General features: G+C 43.0%; 1 protein-coding gene across 11 annotated transcripts in view; it reads right to left on the reverse strand.

The window, feature by feature from the left end:
• Positions 1-21,021, reverse strand: part of KLHL29 (kelch like family member 29) — a 389,077-nt gene that overhangs the window by 22,426 nt on the left and 345,630 nt on the right. For all 11 annotated transcript variants that reach the window (XR_015282702.1, XM_086875691.1, XM_086875697.1 and 8 more), the window contains 3 exons: positions 14,275-14,473; positions 11,435-11,617; positions 8,449-8,629 (listed from right to left, as the gene is read on the reverse strand). Coding sequence is in view for 10 of the 11 variants with exons in the window: in XM_086875691.1 (XP_086731817.1) it covers positions 8,449-8,629; positions 11,435-11,617; positions 14,275-14,473 (563 nt within the window). In the remaining variant the exon portion in view is untranslated. The remainder of the gene's footprint in view (positions 1-8,448; positions 8,630-11,434; positions 11,618-14,274; positions 14,474-21,021) is intronic.

The raw sequence follows: 21,021 nt of genomic DNA on the forward strand, positions 1-21,021 counted from the left end.
GGCAGCTTGGCAAGCAGAACAAAAGCGGAGGTGGAAATGTATTTTTTTTAACATCTTATAAATTCTGCCACTTGGTAAATGGTGTAATGAATGCTCTTCTCTAAGGTTTTAAAACATTGATAGAAGGCAAGAGAAAGCTGGTTCTGTTTTCTGTATATGCCTCTCAAATCTCATTATAGTCCAAGGTGCAGAAACTCAGGACATCTTTGTTGAGATGTCTTCCACTGATTAATTTCTTTTAATGAGTATACAATGAGATTATTCTTGCTAATCAGTGCGGAGATATCACATAGTGACTGTGGGCAGGCAACTGTTAATATACTTCTGTTGCTCAGCTTGTGGAACACATCTCACCTGCAACATAATGCAACATGATGGCTCCTTTTACTCTAGTTAACTGACCAGTAACTCCTGTTTTGTGCCAGAGTAAGTTGCTTCCATTTAATTTTCATTGTGCAAACCAAGCTACTGTGCTTCATTTCAGGATGCTGCAAATGTTAATGCTGGGATAAGATTTCACCATTGCATTTGTATTTGACATGAATCAAACTGAAGAGTATGCATGAAAGTGCTAAATTAGTTTTAAGGTCATCAGTATCTGATTTAATTAAGTCATTGACCATAAGGGATGCACAGTTTACAATCCATGGATGAAGATTCATTTTAGACAACATCGTAAGTTCAGGGATCCCATTTTTTAAAAAAATGGGGCAGGGATCCAAATAGCTGCTCTAAAATGAATCTTGGAGACAGTGGAGAATAATGTGATTTTTAGGTTTCTGTATTTCCATGTAATGACAGATGCAGTCAAACAGGAGTTTCCTGTGTAGTGATTTTTCAGAGCTGTTGACTGCCAGAACAGAAGCCCTCATCACCCATTCAGGGCTTTTGCTCTTAATGGTAGTGATATGCAATATGCAAACATGAAATGAAGAACATGAACCCATCTGCAATTTATGATTTGGCAACAAGAGAATTCTCCCTCTGTAACATGTCCCTCAAATTTTCACTGCTCAAACTTGGGGAAAATAAAAGGGAGGAATGATAAAAATGGCATAAACAGCAGAAAATAATGTCCTTAATAAAAATGCACTAATGAGTTTCCAAGTAATATAACAGAAAGTAATTAACACACTCATAAAACTGAAGCAAAAGCAAGAGGGAAGCAAAGTTTAACTGAAAAAATAAAAATTAGGAAAGTCCCCTATAATGAGCATGGAGAACTGCCTTGTATGATGCTCTAAATTAGTTACTGAGAAATTAAATTCATCTACAACGAGTGATCAAAGGGAAGAAATATAACAAGATTAAACAACACAGTGCTGGGAGCATTCACAGTGACACACCTTTACTGGGCTGATTCTTGTACCAAACCTGAGCCTACAGATGCATTTTGACTGCACAAGCAGCTCCTCCAGGTAAGACACCACATGCTGCATCTCTTGCATTCACCCACAGCACTCACATCCACCCGAGCAGATATGCAAAAAATCTCACATAGTATGAAGTTTCACACATTGCTTTTGTGACATACTTTGCTAACTCAGCTATTGCAGTAATTGGTAATTTAATTCTTGATGTCTCGTTAAAAAATTGGCTATAATTGGTTACAGAATGGGAAAAACAACAGAGCTGAGAACTGACCTGATGCTCCTTCTCTTGTTCCTCCTTTAAGACCAATCTCACCTGTCAACTGATACATTTTGTCTCACACCTTCTACTCTGATTTAGCACCAGGAACATTTGTGAGCAGTTGAAGTGGTCTGAGATGGGGGTGGTGAGCAGCCACTTCCCTTCCTTGTTGCTGGCAGAAGTACCTGTACTTCAGCTCCCAAGACAAGGACATTCTTGGCAATGACTTTCTGATTGTCCCAATACATTTCTGGGAAGAAGGGGTTGTATTTCATGTATGGTGGGGGCTGGGAGTAGCTGAGGACGGCATCCATAGGAATACTAGAGAAAGGTTCAAATTACAAAAACAATTATCCTTTTTCTGGATGAATTTCCTTAGTGAGGCCTCAAGTCCTGCAGACCCTATGTTTAACCCACTTTCATTGCTCTCTGTTTATGTTCTTTGATGACAGAGCTGATCTTTCTTTCTTTCTCCTACTGTCCTTCATCTGCCACTGAAAAACCAAAAATGGTGAGTTTCACTTCATCTGCTGAAAAGTCAAAGGCTGAAAACTACTGGATACAGGTGCATGTGGTGAAGCTTAAACACCCACTCTTTTCTTGAAGGTCATTTGGTTTAAAAAATCAGTGAACCATAAGGCAGGTGGAAGCAAGTCCTTGTCTACCTAACATGGGCATCTAATGTGGTTTCTACATGCGCTGCCCAGTGAAGCAGCTCTCTTAAGTGAGTATCTACCCTAGCCCTGAGGCTCAAGAGGACAAATTGATGCCTTCAAGGCTTCCTGATAGCTGTCCACCAAGTCCCTCCATCCCCTGGGAATTTATTCCTCCAGTTCACTCCCTCCTTGCGAAATGGGTAGATTTGATTTGTAGTCTGTTTTTGCTTCAGATCCTACCCACCAGAAAGTTTGTTTCTTTTTCCCTGTTGGATTATAAAGCTGTCTGCTATCAAGTTTCTCTCTTTCACATATGGACGTGCAGAAAATAATAAAGTCAACTCTTCACCTTCTGTGGGATAAACTAAGTAGTCTAAGCTCCTTAAATCTCTGCAAGGCAAGTTTCCATCATTTTGGTCTATCTCAAGTCAGCTCTTAATGTCTTCACACAAGGATTTGCACCAGATTAACTAAATTGGTTTAAAAATGAATGAAGGTGAACCTTTGTAACCTTCCAGGACAGAAAATACTGACACCTGCTTTACCTCCCTGCCCTGGGGCTTTTCCATCTGTTGTGTCATCTCTGGCACTGCCATCACACCACAGCCACTGGTGCTCGTGGGGCTCCTGGCTGCCTGTCACGCCAGCCCTGCTCAAGGGCCAGCAGGGAGGAAACTGATTTAAAGAATAATCACTTTGATCTCTTTCCATTAGTCAAGCTTTGCATTCGAATCCCCTGTTTGAAGTCATAGATGGAGACATAATGTGAGCTGGCTTCAAGCCAAGCAAAGGTTTTTCTTCCCTCTCCTCCACCGCTCCCTCCTGGAGTGTCCATGCTCGTCCTTGGCTGTGGGCCTACTGAGCCCATCCAACTTGCTGAACTTGAATCTTCAAGGACATCTCCTTTCACATGACTCCTGGGCTGCAGTCCTTGCACACTATGGACTCGTGGTTTCACACACTTGCCCTCATGCTCCTTCCTCTGCCCCAGCAACCTGCTGGTCCCCAGTCCTGCAGGACACGTGTCCCCACCTGTCATTCACGTGTCACTTGCACTGAGCACAGGGATCTCATCTGACCCTTGTGCACTCACTACTTGCTGTACTCAATACCTTATATGTTTTTAGATCTCTTATATATGTGTATATGCATGTTTTCTATATATATAATGTGTGTGTGTGTATATATATATATATATAATTTATTTACCCATGGTAGAACAAATGATCTGAAATGATCTGAACCCAGCAGAAAATAGAGCTCAAGCTTGAAGAGGGCACATGCAGAAATAAAACCTTGCTGGATTCCACAATTCTCCACTCTTAGGATTTCATCTGTGGGACTGATCTCCCCATTCCTTCATTCATTTCATTCAACTCCCTTCCTTGCTCCTTCCCTACCACTTCAGTATTAACAGCAGAAAACCCTTCATTTCAAGCTGTGCCACTTGCTTCGCTGCCTTCTTGACTTTTGATCTCTTCAGTACCTGAAAACAGTATTTTTTTTCTCCTCAGTCTCTTAATTTCTCTCCTCCTAGGTTACACAGCTATATGTGTATCTTCATTTATTCACATTATAAGATCCTTACATCATGGTCAGCTGCTTATACACTGACCATTTCTGTCAGTCTGCAAGAAATCCTTCAGTTATTTAATCATTATTTAATTATATTTGCAGGAAAGCTTCTGTTTAAACTAAAGCTGTACAGTGTCATATTGAACTGCTCTTCAGATGATTCACATGTTTAAAATCACAGTAATAGATTACTATTTTTTGCCTATATTATTTTTCTTCTGACAGGCTTAAGAAACTATCCTAAGACAAGGCAATATATTTCATTTTCTTTCATTAAATTCATTATCAGGTAAGATAAGATCTTTTAAAATCATTGAGCCCAACCATTAACCCAGCACTGCCAAGCCCAATACTAACCCATGTCCCTCAGGGCCACATCTACATGACTTCTAAATACCTCCAGGGGTGCTCCCTGTGCAGCCTGTCCCAGTGCCTGGCAGTCTTTTTGGTGAAGAAATGTCCACCTTCCTTGGGTGAGAACCCCTGAATCCTACATGATCTTATGTCAGTAGAACAGTAGGTCCTGAAGTGGTTTCTAAAATGTATAAAACTCACTTTTTACACTGATTTTTTTAGACGGTCTTGAAAGTACACACTGCTAACAAAAGTAATCTCCCAATTTTAGACAACCTTATTGCAGAAGCACTGTCAGGTCAAGGGGATTCATCTTCTTCTGTCCTTCAAACATATAATAACCACAAAGCACCCACATTTCCACACTTCTATTCACATACATTGTCCTGTCAGCATACGCAGCCTTCTCGGCTCTCAAATTGCATATATTACAGGGCCCATCCATTATCTAAAGACCTAGTTCATGGATCCACTTCATTTCACCAGCTCCCAACTCAACTCATATCTCAGAAGAAGACAGAAAGTGTAATACCTTCTTGCCTAACACCTAATGACTTGCTTCCTGTCACACAGAACCTTGCCAGAGGGGCTTGATGGAGAACTGCAGCCATGCTGTTATTTCCCTAAACGCTCATTGCAAAAACATAACTTTCCCTGAACATATACCCATGCACAGCCACAAAAATGGACTTATAACTCAGCCCCTCTGGCACATGCATATTGTTTTAAGATGAGTAACGAATGACTCCTATTCATCTGTTTGTGATTGATAGCCCCATATTATCCATCAAGATGGAATTTTTGCTGCCTCCTTAGAGACAAATGGAAGATAAAAGGTAAAGAATCTCAGCCCTGTTGAATTTGATGAGAAAACACCCAGTGTTTTAAGTGGCATCAGAATTTCTGGGTAAAGCTGTACCCTTCAGTGTCAATGACGGAACTAAAAGCATGGAGAGAGGGACATAGGAGCTGATGCCATAAATCATTACCATCCAGTGGTCCCTACTTGCTTTAATGCTTTGTAATGGTGCAGCAGATGTATTAAGTGCAGGCAGGTGGCATGATGTATAGCTAAGGTGGTCTGACATCTGCTTTTAAAAAGCAAGATGCTTTAAAAACATCTTGGTATGATTTTAACCATTTAGGATCAAATATTATAAGAATTCCATGAAAAACAGGTGGAGAATAAGAAAGAAACTGGGAGAAAATGCTATGTTCTCTGTCTTCAAAGATGCACTGCAGTGAGATACCCTGTAGACATCATCCTCTGGGTCTGCTCACTGGTGAGGTCAGGGTATGTCACTTTGGAGTGGAGACATGCCCTTCACCATGCCAGCAGAAACACGTCAGAACCTGGCCAAAGCTGGGCATGGTCACGCTTGGGCTGACTGAGCAAGCAGAAAGCAAAATGTGGTTGGGAAAGATAAGCTCTGTGTGCACCAGGGGAGGAGGTAGGTGGTCCAGAGAGGAAGGATGTTCAGTGCCTTGCCCTTCACACTGGTGGCACAGCCCAGGACTGCATTGTGTGTCAGGCCTGGATAAGCCCCTGCACCTCCATCTGTGGGCATAACAGGGCTATAATCTTAGAGGCCTCCTAGGAGGTGAAAAACTACCCCAAACCCAGGAGTGTGTGTCTGCAATTCCACACTGAGGGGAAGAGTGATAACTTTAAAGGTAAATGTAAATTTTGGCATCACTTGACATGGGGAATATGATCATGACACATTATTTTAATATAGTGCTTTTCTATGACCTGCTGGAATGACAAAGAGGTTTACCCTTTACTGAGAGATTTTATCACACTGTCCTATCCAAACCAACACAGCATTTGAAAAAGGAATGTGCAACCCACATAGAAATATGGTGGGAGGAAGTTGGTTTCTTGTAGCTCTAGAGGAAGGGAGGGAAGAAAAGCAAAGTCAAGACGTGGGCATTCACTGCTTGTAACACAGCAGCCAACTCAGCAATTAAAGTAATTTTTGCTTGTATTGTAGTGTGTTTTTTTCCAAAGCTGCAATCCAAATTCAGAAATACACACTTCCTGCAAAAATGGGTACAGCAATTTAAATTTCTGAACCCTGGCTTGTCCAAATGGGAAGTGCTTTTGTGTGAAAAGGCCTGACCTTGTTCAGCACTGCTAGGAGAGTCAGCTTTCCCTCACCTGCATTTCTGACAGCAGACCCTGAAACATCCTTTCCAAAACACAGCTTCAGCCATGCTGTGCTTCACTTCTGTCACCCCCTACTGTCATTTTAATATGAAGAATAAGAAAGGAAACATCCTCAAACTTCTCTCATTTCCTGGCATGGCCCAAAGGAGGCCACGTTGCACTTTTTCCATGGCTCTGTCTCACAAGCCACTCCACAGACAACAGCAGATTAATTATAATCGCGGGTTTAGCAAATCCCCCTGACAAGACATCCTTATTGTGGCTGAGACAGTGTGCACTGAAATGATAGGGAGGAAATCTGCTCCTTTCCCACATCCAGGTCTCTTGGTGGGCTTGGTCAATGGAAAACCAGCACTGCTGCTCTCACTGAGCCAAGCAGGGGCTGCCGAGGGCCTGAGTGACTTTGCAGGCTGCAATGTCATCAGTGGTGAGGGCTGGAGTGACTGAGATGAGAGGGAAGGAGTGGGGGCGACTTTGCATGATTTGGGGTTCATTCAACTGACCAACATTTGGGATGCTTTGATAAAGAGAGACCATGAGAATCAGAGCAGAGACAAATCAGGCCCAAGGAAAACTGAAAAGAGATAATTTAATCAATGACAACTATCAAGACTCCTCAACAGCATTCTTTTGCTGTTCATCTTTATCGAGAGATGGAATGAAACAGCATCTCTTTCCTGGGCTCTCTCCTTCCTGTGTTCACAAAAATAGTTCTGCTAGTTAAAAATTTACTGACTTAAATAATGGGATGAATACCTTCAGAAACCAGAAACAAATCTGCTGAAAAGGGTGAGATCTGATTCCAAGCAAGTCCTGTGGGCAGTGCCCACCTTAAGGTCTGGGTGAAAGAGGGGAGCAGTGTTTACATGTTGCATTCACTGCTACGATTTATCATTCATTCTTTGCTGTCTGCATTTCCCTGATTTGCTGAGAGCACCAACACCAGTTCCCAACCTTTTGAAAAATGTGTTTTGTTTTTTTTTCCTCAAAATCCCCCCTAGTGACCTATCCCTATTTGTCTTGCCTGTTAAGGCAACTTTTACCGGAAAATGCCTGATTCAAAATGTTACTGAAGAAGTATTCAAATTCAGCATTTAAAACTGACAAAAGTATTTTTGGTTGCCACATTCAATTAGGAAAAACATTTCCTAAATATGTTTCCCAATTAAGTGTTTGGGGAAGGCTAAGACTGTATTGATATTTTTAGAATAGAATATTCTCATAAACTGCATTTCAAAGTGAATTCTATTTTTTAATGAAAACATTGACATAGATATAAAATCTATGGTTTTATTGAATGCCATAGGTGACAAGAAATCAGTTGGTTTTGGAATTTTACTTGGTGAAGTATTTTTGTTGCACTTTTGTTCCTTCCTGTTTTTTAAGTTCCATGTGAAAAAAATTACATCTGGAGTCTACTTGAAAAGAGAAATTTCCATTCTCTCCCATCTTTGTTCAGCCAGGAATTCAAAACTGTTTCCATTTATTGGTTGTTTTACTCTGAACTTGGCAGGTCCCAGCCCCAGGCCAAGACCACCAAAGGGAGGATCTTCCAGCCAGGTCAAGGCTGAGGTGCCACACCAGGAAAACACATACAAGAAACTTACTTTGCTGTTACTTCATTTTGGATTTAAAAGAAAAAAAAAAAAAGTACTATTGTGGTCTGTAAAGACTTTCATCAATACTAAATTCAAAGGGAGCTTATTAGTTCATTGTATAACCTGGAAAAATGTCCAAAGAAGCTTAATTCCTCTCTTCACTCCCCTGAGCAAAGCGAGAAGCTGGCAACTTTCCTCTCTGGTTTTGAAACAATGCTTTCCACTGAAGCTTTTAAATGAAATCTAATCCTGCCCACTTTCCTACTTTCTCAGCTGTTATAAAAGCTTATTTTAACACATACAGTCCATTTGAAGTGTCCTTTAAAAGGCAAATGGTCCTTTAGCATCGCATGAAGGAAAAGCTCCAGCAAACAGCACGTGGTTTTTGTTTTTTTGTTATTGGCTTGTTTTTTGGTTTGTTTTTTTTTTTTTTTAGTTTTGGGTTTGTTTGGGTTTTTTTTACCTTTCCACATGGTCAACGTTGCCTGCCACACCGACCCCTCCAATGGTATAAATTTTCCCATCGTACACCAGACTGTTATGTCGACACCTTGGGACTGTCATGCGGGACACGAGGTTCCAGTTATCGAGCAAGGACATGTAACACCAGACATCAGCCAGCGTGACACCCGACTCCATGCCGCCTGGCACCCACGGGCGGGCGGGGGAGAGAAAAGGGGAGAGTTACGTGAGATCCTGCAACGGCAGCAGCTCTGCACACAGCAATCAAAGCCAGTTACAAAGTAAAAACTCTTCAAATGACATTTGACTAATTAAAATAAATCACCCTCAATACTGAGCATCTGTTCCGATGATGCATATCTGTGTCATTTATTCATGCGCCCCAAAGGCTGGGGTTTTTTTTAATAAGATGACATGAAGAAATCAAGATGTCAGACTACAAGGGACACATACATAAGGGGATAGACCCTTCTCAGTGCTCATAAATAACTTCCAGTCTATTAAATTACTGTGACACTTGCAAGAAGGTGTCAGGAGGCTGAGTCTATCTTGGCTTGCGAGACACAGGCCAGCCTGAAACCTAAAATGCTTAATACAGTGATGGATTAAAGCAGCACATATATGGGCACAATAAAGTCAGTGCTTGCACTGTAGGCTTAATTTCTAATTTTCAGGGACAAATTTCTTATTCATTTTCATTTGCAGATAAAAGACAGAACCAGCTGTACCACTCCTGTAAAACAGTTCAAGATGATCATGGGAAATATTTATACTGGTCACTTTTTAACTGCTGCTTGAAGCTTCCAAGTTAGCCACTTAATAGCTGTCTTACTATCCTGTTTTGAAGCACAAAGAGGTGAAATGATTTATTCAGGACCACACTAGGAGTCAGTGGTCAAGCCAGGAAAATGAACTAGACACGGTTCCACGGTTTAATGAGGAAACCAGACTTCCTCCTTGGTATTTTGCTCTCCAAACCTATGCTATGCAGTGCAAGGTCCAGTACTTGGAGCTTGCAGCAGGCCATTCTCACTTCTATTGGTTCCACTTCCCTTTTTCCTGAGTCTTCTACATTTGAGCAAAGCAAAATATCAACTGACTGTTAGCTATATTTCCAGCTCTCCTTATTGCAGCTACCAAATACCACCCGGTCACTCATCCAGATCCTAGGGAAAGAGCTGAAATGAGCTTTGAAATTAGGATTCTAATTTTTAGAATGGCCAGGTATGGCACAGCCTAAAATGGCTGTACATATTGGAAAGCACCTCAGCTAAGAATAACTAGGAGCCAGCATCTGACAAAAGGCTCCCCAGAAGACTTTTGCTCCAGCTGCTCTCAAGCATGGGCAAACAAGCATGGGGAAAAAACCATCAAAAAATAATTTCCAATCAATTCTTAGGGTTTCTATGCAGTATTAATGGAACTTAACACCACAGGCAGCAATTTACTGCAGAAAATGCACTGAGAGAGCTCGGCAAGGGAAATGCAACAGCTGTAACCCCTTTACTGGTACAGATGCCAGGTGCATCTGTGCTCCCGACGACATCCTCGGATCATACACATCCGCACCTCCCTGCCCAGCCTCCTCTTTTAATCATCCAGCCCCCACTCAGCTGCCATCAGAGCATCCTTGCATTGTCTGCTGGGAATTGCTCTTCCCCCTCTAGCTGAGCAGAGGTACCAACAGACTGCAAAAATCCAGATACTATGATGCTCGGGGTATGGTGTTGTCAGATACTTTGGGAGTTAAAGCCCTTTAAGGAGCGTGGTCTCAGTTTCACCAAAACTAAGAAGATTATAGGGCTAGTGACTACTGTCAGAAGAGAGGTTTCAACAAGTACAAAACATGAATGCTCCTGTAAGCAAATACTTTAAGTGTAGGTCACATATTCAGCAGTTCAGTCTGTCTGTCTCAAATTCCATAACCTACCATTTAGATTCAACTACAGAGAGTATTTTAAATTGTGTTTCTATGGCAGTGAAACCTCTTTGCATGCTTGATGGTTGTCAGACCTATTTTCTTCATGTTGCAACTGCAAAATTTTGTTGTTGTCTGCTCTGAGAGTACATTAACACCACAGAGACATGGAGAATGATAAAAGCAGGGAAATCCCTCTCTTCCAACATCCTTCCCACTTCTCTTTTTCTTTTTTTTTTTTTTTTCCTTTTCTTTTCTTTTCTCCTCCTCAGGAGCAGCTGGGTAGAACTCCAACAAGTCCCACTTTGCCTGGGCTGCCTGTATTGTAACTTTTCTCTCAGCCCAGTAAATCTGGGGGGTGAATGGATTGAGAACAGTCCTTTAGAGGAGGACTGGTGGATACTGGTGGACAAAAAATAGGAAATGACCCAGCAGTGTGCACTTACTGCCCAGAAAATCAGCTGTATCCTGGGCTGCATCAAAATCAGCATGACCAGCTGGTCAAGGAGGTGATTCTCCCCATCTGCCCTGCTCTCATGGGACCCCACCTTGAGTGTTCAGCTCTGGGGCTCCCAGCACAAGAAGGATATGGACCTGTTGAACTGAGTTCAGGGAAGGGGTGTGAAAATGGTCAGAGGGCTGGAGCACCTCTCCTATGCAGATGTGCTGAGAGATTTGGGGTTGTTCATCCTGGAGAAGAGAAAGGTCTGGGTAGACCTTATTGTGACATTTCAATACTTAAAGGGGGCTTATAAGAAAGATGGAAAGAGGCTTTTTATCAAGGCCTGTAGAGACAGGATCAGATGTAAGAGTTTTAAACTGAAAGAAGGTAGATTTAGAGAAATTTCTTACATCAAGGGTGGTGAGGCCCTGGCACAGGTTGCTCAGAGAAGCTGTGGCTACCCCATCCCTGGAAATGTCCAAGCCCAGGTTGGACAGAGCTTGAAGCAAGCTGGGATAGTGGAAGGTGCCCTTGCCCATGGCAGGGGGGTTGGATTAAGTGGCCTTAAATGGTCTTTTCGAATCCAAACCCTTCTGTGGATCTGTTTCTATGGAATCTGCTGCTTACCTGAGAGATAGATGTTGTCTCCAGCGCTGACCACACTGAAAAACTCTCGATCATAGAAGGGCAGGCTGGCCAATGGGTACCACTTGTTGTTTTGAGGATTTAAGCAAGTGACTGCTGTTAAAGCACGTTGGTTCATGCCAATCATCTGGCGACCCCCAACTAAGACTATTACCTCGGCTACTCCTAGGATTCAAGTGAGAAAAATAGTATTATAAAAAAGTGGCATCTCTCAACCAGGCAGGAACCCATCCAAAAGTATTCATTCCAAAAGTCAAGGAAATTTTAATGTATCGTATATAAATCTGTTTTAGAGTCTGCAATCAAACCACGAAGGGTGAGAAAAAACAGGAATGTGTGTGTAGGGGGAGCAGTGGGTGAGGAATGACACTATGAACACTCTTGGGAGAACTAGGGAGGGAGAATGCCATCTGGGCAAAACTTGGGGGGAAAGAAATAGAAAGGCAGTTTCATGTAAAGATATCCATTCATTTCAATAGTCTTTGAGTGAGTCTTGAAGGTAGCAAATTTCTCTTGCACTGAAGAAAATGGGCATTTTGTCTAGGATTGTGATAGCTTTGGAGCTTAGCAATTATCCAAGAAAAGCATGTTTGGACTTTAACCTTAAAAGAAAGTCTTCTCACAGTCAAAAGCTAATGTTTGGAGGAAGTGAAGGTTATGGATCTTCATCCTGATATTCTTTCTGCATATAATTTTCTGGTGGGTTATTTTTTGTTTTTTTATCTTTTCCCAGAAAAAGCAGATTTTCCAGACGCAGATAACATGTGCTCAAGTCATGGATCATGGTCTTGGTCTACCAGGTGCTAGGAAACATGATGGAAATCACCCCCGCCTTAATATAGTTATTAACTGAGCTTTATCTGTGCTTGAATAGCTCCCCCAAACCTGTAACATGCAAGGTGTTCAGCAACCCAAACTGCCTCTTCATGCAAAACTTTCAAGTGCCCATCTCCGAGGTTTTATTCCCACTTCACAGCCACAGCTGAGTCATATCTGATATCTGTGTTATTCCAAACTCCTCTCCAGACTCATTCCCACAGAGATGGGTCACAGTGTAACCCTGGAATGTTTCCTGACTCCATCCAAGAGTCAGGTGCTGGGGATGGTTTGGACTTGGCATTTAGCTGAAGTGTTAAAAACCCTTTTGCAGCAATTGGAAGCCCCTGCACAATGTGCTGCCAGGAGAGGTAGGCTCAGAAGAAGGACCAGGAGGCCACAAGCTGGAAGGAATCACCATTTCAGGAGCTGTCTCCTGACTGGAGCCATTGCTGTGATGTGTTACAGTTCCCAGCCCACAGACAAGTGTGCACAGGTGCGAGACTGCCTGCGAGAGGAATTAGGAGCAGCAGCGGAGAGAAACACGTCTGCAGAGTAATGGATTATCGTCATTCTTCATTAACATTTTCAAAAAATATATTTGTGTCATTCAAGCAAGGTTACTCTCTTAAAAGTTATTAAGATAAAGTGCTGCACGGTTTTAAACAAATATTTCTCAGTAACAAGAGATCATTATTTTTGCGCCATACCAGAAAATCTAATCACCTGTGCAAGACATAACTTGATTATAATCAATGACCTCAAGAGGGCATGTGACATGCAGCAGCGAGTCCACAAAGGGTGTTTAGAGATCCTTTGTGCCTCCATGAATGCTGTTGATATGCAAAATAACATGATTCTATATAATTAGACTCTGACCTAAAAAACTATAATCACCCTCCTTTACCCTGAGAGAATCACTTTTCCCTCATCAACAAGCTTCTGGAAATGGATCACATTACACCTACAATTTTATATACATAAAATAAGCACTTTTCAAAAATCCCTTCAAACATCACACCATTAGTCGTCCTCAATGAAAGACTTTTTAGGGTAGATTGTTATTGAAAGTCCTCTACACTTCATCCTTCTGAAAGGTGCCTTGATGAGGCAGTCTCCCGAAGCTGCAAATGCCATGGTTTGATATGCCATCTCTGTGCCACATTAGCATCAGTGGCAGTGACAGAAAGTTTTGTCTGGCTTTCTGTTGTACTTATGGGAGGCAGAAGTACAGGCAGCATGATAAAACAATTCACCTGCTTCATCAGATTCCTTCTTGGATGCAGTTTTCCTATGTGGTATCTGCACTCTCTGTTCAGGGAATATTTAGGATATTTCTACATCACCATGATATGGGCTCAGTTGGCAAGATGGGCACTTAGAGCTTTTCTGTGCATTTTTCCAGAGAGGGAAAATAGGTGTGAAACTTTTTAAGAAGACTCAGTTCTTCACAGATGCTGGATTTTTATAAGGGAATATGTTATGTGTGATCCATTTGTTCTGGAGGAAATAAACAGCCTGATCTGGTACTCATCAGTATATAAATACTATATTTACACCAGCCTCACCATATAAAAATATTATACTTACAAATGGCTGTGAAAGTGAAGGTGTTTGATGAATATTAGACAGATCCTCCCCACAAGAGGCTCCAAGGCAAAAAAATCCAATTATTCACCTATTTCTGCAACTAGAGAAACTGAGGCAAAGAGGGCAAGGGGCTCACTTTCAGGACAATGGGGGAATGTTACAGTCTCTGACAAATTGTCAAATTTAGGCTCCTTTTAAATCCAATTTCAGGAGCATATATCTGAACACCCATGTCCACCCACTGGGAGAGGCTCCTAAATTCTGAAGGAAAGTAACAATGGAAAATTGAGATTGAAATATCACCAGGTTCTGGGAAGAAGCCAAGAGAAAGAGCCAAGGTCTGTGCCCTGTCCCAAGGCATGTCCAGGCAATGTGGAACCAGGGGGCTGGTGCTGTTGAAGGATGTTTTGCTTTACCTGCAGAGAGCCGGGGCCGGGTCCTCGGTGTCTGCATCTCCTGGCGGGCGTGTGGCAGCATGTGATAACGTTTGGCTTCATTCACCAGATCCCGGCAAGCCTCTGAAGACTTTATCAACTCCTCATTGTCAACAACATTCAGCAGATAGCTGGGATGGATGAAGGGGAGCCGCACCACTGCCAGCAGCTCTGCAGCATACTGTGAGGGGGGAGAAATAATAACACATGCAGCCTTCATGTCAGAGTTCAGCCACTTGGCATCTCCACCTCCTTGCCTGTAAACCATCCCCTGTCACCCTGCCTGCAAAGGCACTTGTCATGGATGCTGCACACAAGCCCTGCCTAGTGAATGGGTGGGACAGAGACAATGCAGAGCTCCCTGGCCCAGGCTGGGTTTGGTCCCAGAGACTAAAAATAATCTTCAAAAGGTGGCAACTCCTGTCATACAGCACTGTATAGAGGAATTTTTGGAAATAAAAGCTCATTTTGAACTCAGGCTGAATGGAACACCTTGTTCAGTGGAGACATGGAGTGAGCATTTGAGTTATCTGAATTAACCTTGAAACGTGAGTGTGGTTTTTGCACTGTAATAAAACACCCAAACAAGTCTTTTCTGACACTATAGATGTGAAACAGAAGTCAGTAAATAGTGCAGATTTCAACAACTGTGGTAGAGCCTGAATGATGTCAACCAATTGCTAAAAATCTTTCAATTTGTAGAGTTTATTTATTGGTGAAACAAAGTATGCAGCTCTAGCTTTTAGGGAAGTCTGACTCCAGAGGGTGCTATAGAAATACTGACAGTAAGTTTCATCTTCTAAACAAACACATTAAACCTCAGAGGGTAAAGGACACCTGAGCAAATGAAGATGTCTGTCACCAAAGACGGCTTAAAGGAGAACAAAACCCCAAGAGAGAAAACTGCAATCGAAAAAGCAGGAGTCCATCCCCAGATTATTCTTTTTATAAATAGTTGGGCATATCACTGCATGAGAATACAGTGAAAAGCAGAGCAATGGGAAAAGATGGAACTCCAGAAGCAAGGCACACAAACAAGATGCAAACTAAGGGTGAGCAGCAAGAAAAGATAATCATCTGTTGCAATAAATATTCATACAGCAGCAGCATCCAAAGATCCCAACTGGGATTGAGGCCAGGATGCAAATAAATATTCCTGAGGTCCGTGCTGGCCCCAAGAAACTCTGGGCGTCAGCAGCATCTGCTGGCCTGCAGATGCCTCTGGTTTTCCAGAAGCCACTTGGCTCTTTCTTTCTTTTTCAGCAGCATGCCTGTCCCTGCAGCGTGTGAGAGCCAAGTCACAACAGGAAGAGGAGCAGGAGCAGAGGCAGGAGCAGGAATGGGAATGGAGCAGGGGCATAGTGAGAAGGGAGGGCAGGGATATGGCCTGAACTGGGTAATGGGCTGGCCAAGCAGGTGGAGGATGCAGTGACACCTGTGAATGCTTCCAGGGCTTCCCCTTTCCCCACCCAAACTGAAGAAGCAGGCTTAATTTAGAAGGAAAACAAAGGATATCTCCTCCAAATTCACACTGCTCTCCCACTGCAGAGCCACATCAGCATGGTGCAAGCTCTGCCAAAGCAAAAATGCAACAACCTGTGGGGTGCCAACCCCCACAGGGCAGGATGTGCCTGCACATCCGTGGTCCCAAGGAGATGAAGGGTCTCAGGCTGACTGCCAGTCCCCAGCTTATCAGCTCTCCTTGACACTAGAGCTGACAATTTTAGGTACAGCCTAAAGACTTGAGGCCTGGACTCTGCAATTGTTTGGGAATAAAAAAATTGTTTGGTGATGCAAAAGGGATGAAAAAGTGACAGTTCTTCTCTTCTGGGGAAAAAAGAACCACCCCGTGAGCAGTGCATTCCTGAATCCTTGCTATCACCTCCAGTGTGGCACAGAGCCAAGTCGGGCTTGGGATCATTTCCTCAACCTCAAAACAAAAAAGAAGACACTCCCTTGCTGAAATCCATTTCTGAGGTGCTTTCTAGGAGTTACAACGGCTGCTCCTTCCCCGGAGCCACAAATGTCAGGCACTTGGCTGCAGATATCTTAATGTCATTACCTTGTAAGAGAGGAAGCAGTGGACATATGGCAGTGGGTGGCAAAGCTCTGACTTCAGGAAGTGCTTTTTTTAAGAAGGTTGGAGGCGTTTAACCTTACACGGGAGCCAAGACGAAACGTGGCATCGGGACAGGGGAATAATGAGGAGGGCACACTGCGGATGAGCGAGACAATCCCACGGGGGAGGTTAATTCCCACTACAGGCTGCTCAGGAAGCAGTACAAGTTGCTAAAGGGCACTTTAAATAAAGTTATAAAACATATGGAGTGTACACAGGAGCCAGCACCTTCCCTTGGTGTGGTGGGAAACACCGGAGCCACCCAACAGTCCCGAGACTGGCCTGCACTGGAAGCAGCCACAACACAAAGTGATGCCAAACACCAGCACAGACAGGTGTGCCACTACATGGGGACATGGTGTTCCACTTAACACCATGTCCAAAAGCTGACCCAATTAGCACTGGGAGAACAGCTCCTCTCTGTCAGGGATGGGATGATTCCCATGGGCCCAGTGGAGTTACTGCCTCCATTTCCCACCTTTCCCTGAATAAATGGGGCAGCGTTGCTCCCTGAGCACAGCGAGCTCTCCCTCTCGCTCGCCCACCTCGCTTTAATTAGATAAGTGAGAAAATGCGATTCTGTTTCTCTCCTGGATTCTCCCCCCTCCTTTCTCTCCTCTTTTGTCTGAGCTCGTGGCTTATTTTGAAGGGGAATAATAATTAGAACATGTTGCTCCCTTTCATCAGCTTGAAAGTTGATGTCACATATCAAAACCAATGTCACTTTTCACTCTTATTCTTCCCTTTGCTCAAAGAGCTACAGAAAGCTGGCTCTGTGTGTGTGTCTGTGTGTGCACGACCACACACAGCCACGACTCAGGCTTGGTGCTGAGAGCTTTAAGGGTACATAGAATTGTAGTGTTTTTCACCAAGGGATTTAAGGAGTACAAACCATGGCAGTATCTCCACAAGACAGGAGAAGCTTTTATAAAGCAACCTCTTTTCGCACCAGCTCTTTCAAGCACTATAGTCAAGGGTGAATTTCATTTAGCCTCACTGATTTAAGAATATTCAAGTGATTTAGGCAATCAGCAGCCTTTTTCTTTTGGATTCTCCCTTATGAAGACTTCCCAGCTCTGTTAGCTATGATTGTACTAAATATCCTGTTACTATTATCCTTTTCATTTAAGACTGGAATAAGCACCATAAAGCATTTCAACCTCCTTACCATCTGTTATTTGCTCTCCATTCTCTCTTGTCTTTCCGTTGTGCCTTATACAGCTATGAAACATCTACTGCACCTACTGACGTTACCAGTTATCAAAGCAGCAGAATACAGGCACAGGGCACACTGCCAAACTCATCCTCCTCGGGACCCTGGAGTTTGGTTTGTGCCTGTAACCCTGGGGATGTTCTCTTCTCCCAGCTTGCCTGCAGGTGCTGGCTGGACAAGTATAAATATTTCTTAGGTCTTTTTTGGGAATCACTTATGACTACTCTACAGCCTGCATCACATGCCAGGGTGAAGGAGAGAATATTAATACCCCATCTGGGCCTAAAATTAGAAGTTACCAATTCATAAACATGTAGGACCACACCTCAGACTCCTTGAGAATGGACGCCATTATGCAAAAATCTAAATGTTTATTGTTTAAAATGCTAGGAAAGTTTCTGAGCACCATGAGGAGTTTTTTTTTTGGGCGATGTGAACCTCAGTGTAGCTCCATTAGGGTGAAGGGAGTTGCTCAGATTTTGCACCAGCAGAAGATCTCATCTATGAAGTCCTTGCTGAGTGATGCTGCCATATGCCCTGTGAATAGCCAGGGTAATTCTGCAGGAGCCAGGGCACTGCTGCCACATGAGCAAAGTCTTTGTGGACAGTCACTGGGGACACAGGAGAGAAGAGGCTTCTAAGAGATGCTATCTGTCCTGCTTCAAGGAACATATTTCAGTGATTTTTCACTGATTTCAGTGGCTGAACAGAAAGCAGGATCTTCTACCAGTCTGCTATCACAAGTGTGTTTCATATAAAACAGGGAGAGAAAAATCTTAAGAGGTCTTATCTTTCCCTAATTAACTAAACATTTCTGGAGAGAGATTCAGCTCTAGATTCAGACACCTAAATGGGTTCATACAAGCCAAGTATTTACTTGTCAGCCAGACATGTGTAAACTCATGTTGTAATTAAGAGAGATTTAGTCAACACACTTAACAGTCCCCACAGCAATGTGAGCTGAGGATGCATTGAGCACCAGGGGAAGCAGAGAATATCAATGTCCCCTTCTGGGCCAGAACTGTGAGCCATCAGCTCCTCAGAAATTGAGTGTGTTCCTCAGACCATGGCACACTAAGATGTCGACAGCCGTATGTCAATCCAAGTTGGACGGCAATTAATTCTACCCTCTGGGAGGATTTTTTATGTCCATTTGTCCTGGGTGTGCTCAGAAGGTTATGATCCTGCTGTGAGGAAACCTAAGGGTTACCATTGGGTCAGTGTTGACTGAGGAATATGTGATCAACACGACCAGCTATACCTTGAAGCTGACCCTTTCAAGCCTTTCCCTAATCTATTCACATACAAGTTACTCTCATCTCATTAGGCAGGCCAGTGTTTTAGCAAATGAGACTACAAAAGCCTTTTTTTTTTTTCATTCCTGACTGTTAGTTTGAGCGAGAACATTTACTTTGCTAAACTTTTTATGACATTTCTTCTCCTACTGATTAGATCAGTATTATGAATGCTTGCTTGCAAGTGGGCTTTGTTCAGGCATCTTCACAGTCTCAGTTACAAAACCCACTTCACTATCACATTAAAAATAATCTTTTTATTCTCAAATCTCCAATCCAGTAAAATCCTCACAAGTATTTTCCAAAAGGACTCTCATTGTACTCCTGCACAGACTTGGGCCACAACAGTATACAGTTAGCTTTTACAGGAAGCATGTCTACTGCTACAGAGTCATAGTTCCTGCTCCTAAAATGCTCCACTGGAAAGCTCTCAAGATTTTTAACATTTTTGAAGTAATGCCCAAAGAGGTCAAAATAATGTTTCCCTTATGCCTCATAATTCATCTGTCTCTCTAGTTTACTGTTCTCCCTACAAAGGCCCCCTTCTACTTTCTGCCTAAAGAAACAGGCTTCAGCTAGAAATACAAATACAAAGGTAATCTAGATTACCCACATTACGGCACGGTTTTGCTCCAATAAACTGCTGTTTCAGCCCTTTGTGCATAATTGCAATAGTTTTCAAAACATGAAGTAGGAATATATTTAATTCACAATGAATGAGATTTATGTTGTGTCACAAGAATCCTGGGTTCAGACTCGTCTCACATCATGCACTGTCCCAGTGTGGGATCAAGAACCTCCTTGGATGGAAAAAGCAATCAGGGGCAGACCTAAGTAGAACCAAATCCCCACTGCAATAGACTCCTTCACATAAGAACAGGGCATGCTAATTAAAAAACACCTGGTTGTGGCCAGGTAACAAATTGCCGAGTGACTGGTGCCAATGGTGATGGCTGAGGATGTGGCACAGTGGCCATGCAAGTGGGCATGCTGGAAAGGTGATAGAAGTGGTCCCTCCCATCTCCAGCCCAAACCAGGCTTACCCCACAGCTTACCCCACCTGATAGTCAAAATATTGCCATCTCTGAGTTTGCAGATGCAAGTCTAACTGGGAACAGGCTGGTTTGGGGAAGCCAAAGCTATTGATGCATTGCTTTGCCATCCTCAGAAATAAGCCTTTTTTTGGCTATATTTTTCTAATGCTGCCCTGCTACTTGGTAACGAGGGGACTTGCTTTGGTATATCTAACCCCTGGGTATTACAAAGACACTCTGTGATTCCAGTAAACTCCTGCACATTCCTACACCCAAGGTCACATCCAAGCCCAACTAAGCTTTCTGCTGCGCTTGGAGTACTTACTAATCACCCACATTGACTTCTTGGAATTGCAATGCTGCCTTCAGATTAAACCCAAAGGCTTGGTAACATGTCAGCCAACAGCCTCCTAATATCATGAGATAAACATGCAGCAGAAAATCTGGTTTGCAGGCACTGGGTTCAGCTGGTGGCTCAGTGGCAGGATGCCATGTGCATAAATCTCATGCCCAGCAAGAAGGAAAGAGCAGCCCCTCTGTCTTCCTGCAATCAGGTTTCAACGTGACATCTTTATGGCAGCACAGCTGACTAAACACTGTAATGTCACCAGCGAGCGGCTGTCCTGTTCTCCGAGCTGTTTGCAAAGCAGCTCTCGAGTCGGTATTTCCAGCAGTAATATGATGAGAGGCTTTTAAATGCACAGGAAGATAAATCATTGATCCATCATACTTGGAATCTGCCTGATACTACAGATTAAAAAAAGCCTCACTCTTACCATGCATTCTCTAGCTTGCTGACTAAACTCTATGAAATAACCCCTCAAAGTTCCCCCAGAGGGTACTGGGGTAAGTGGTGTTTCTTTTGCTTATGGGCAAGCACCTATTCAAACACAGCAAACAATGCACCTCAAAAGCACACTGCCAACAACAAAACAGCTGCAGCTTCTCAGGTGCTTCATAGAACCAAGTAAACTCCTGATGCCTCCATCCCTACAACACACTGGCACGTGAATCCATGTGCCATAACTCTCTAAAATGCTTCTTGACTATAATGTAAAATGATACTTT

The sequence above is a fragment of the Cyanistes caeruleus genome, chromosome 2, assembly GCF_971803275.1.
Source record: "Cyanistes caeruleus chromosome 2, bCyaCae1.hap1.1, whole genome shotgun sequence".
Classification (NCBI taxonomy): domain Eukaryota; kingdom Metazoa; phylum Chordata; class Aves; order Passeriformes; family Paridae; genus Cyanistes; species Cyanistes caeruleus.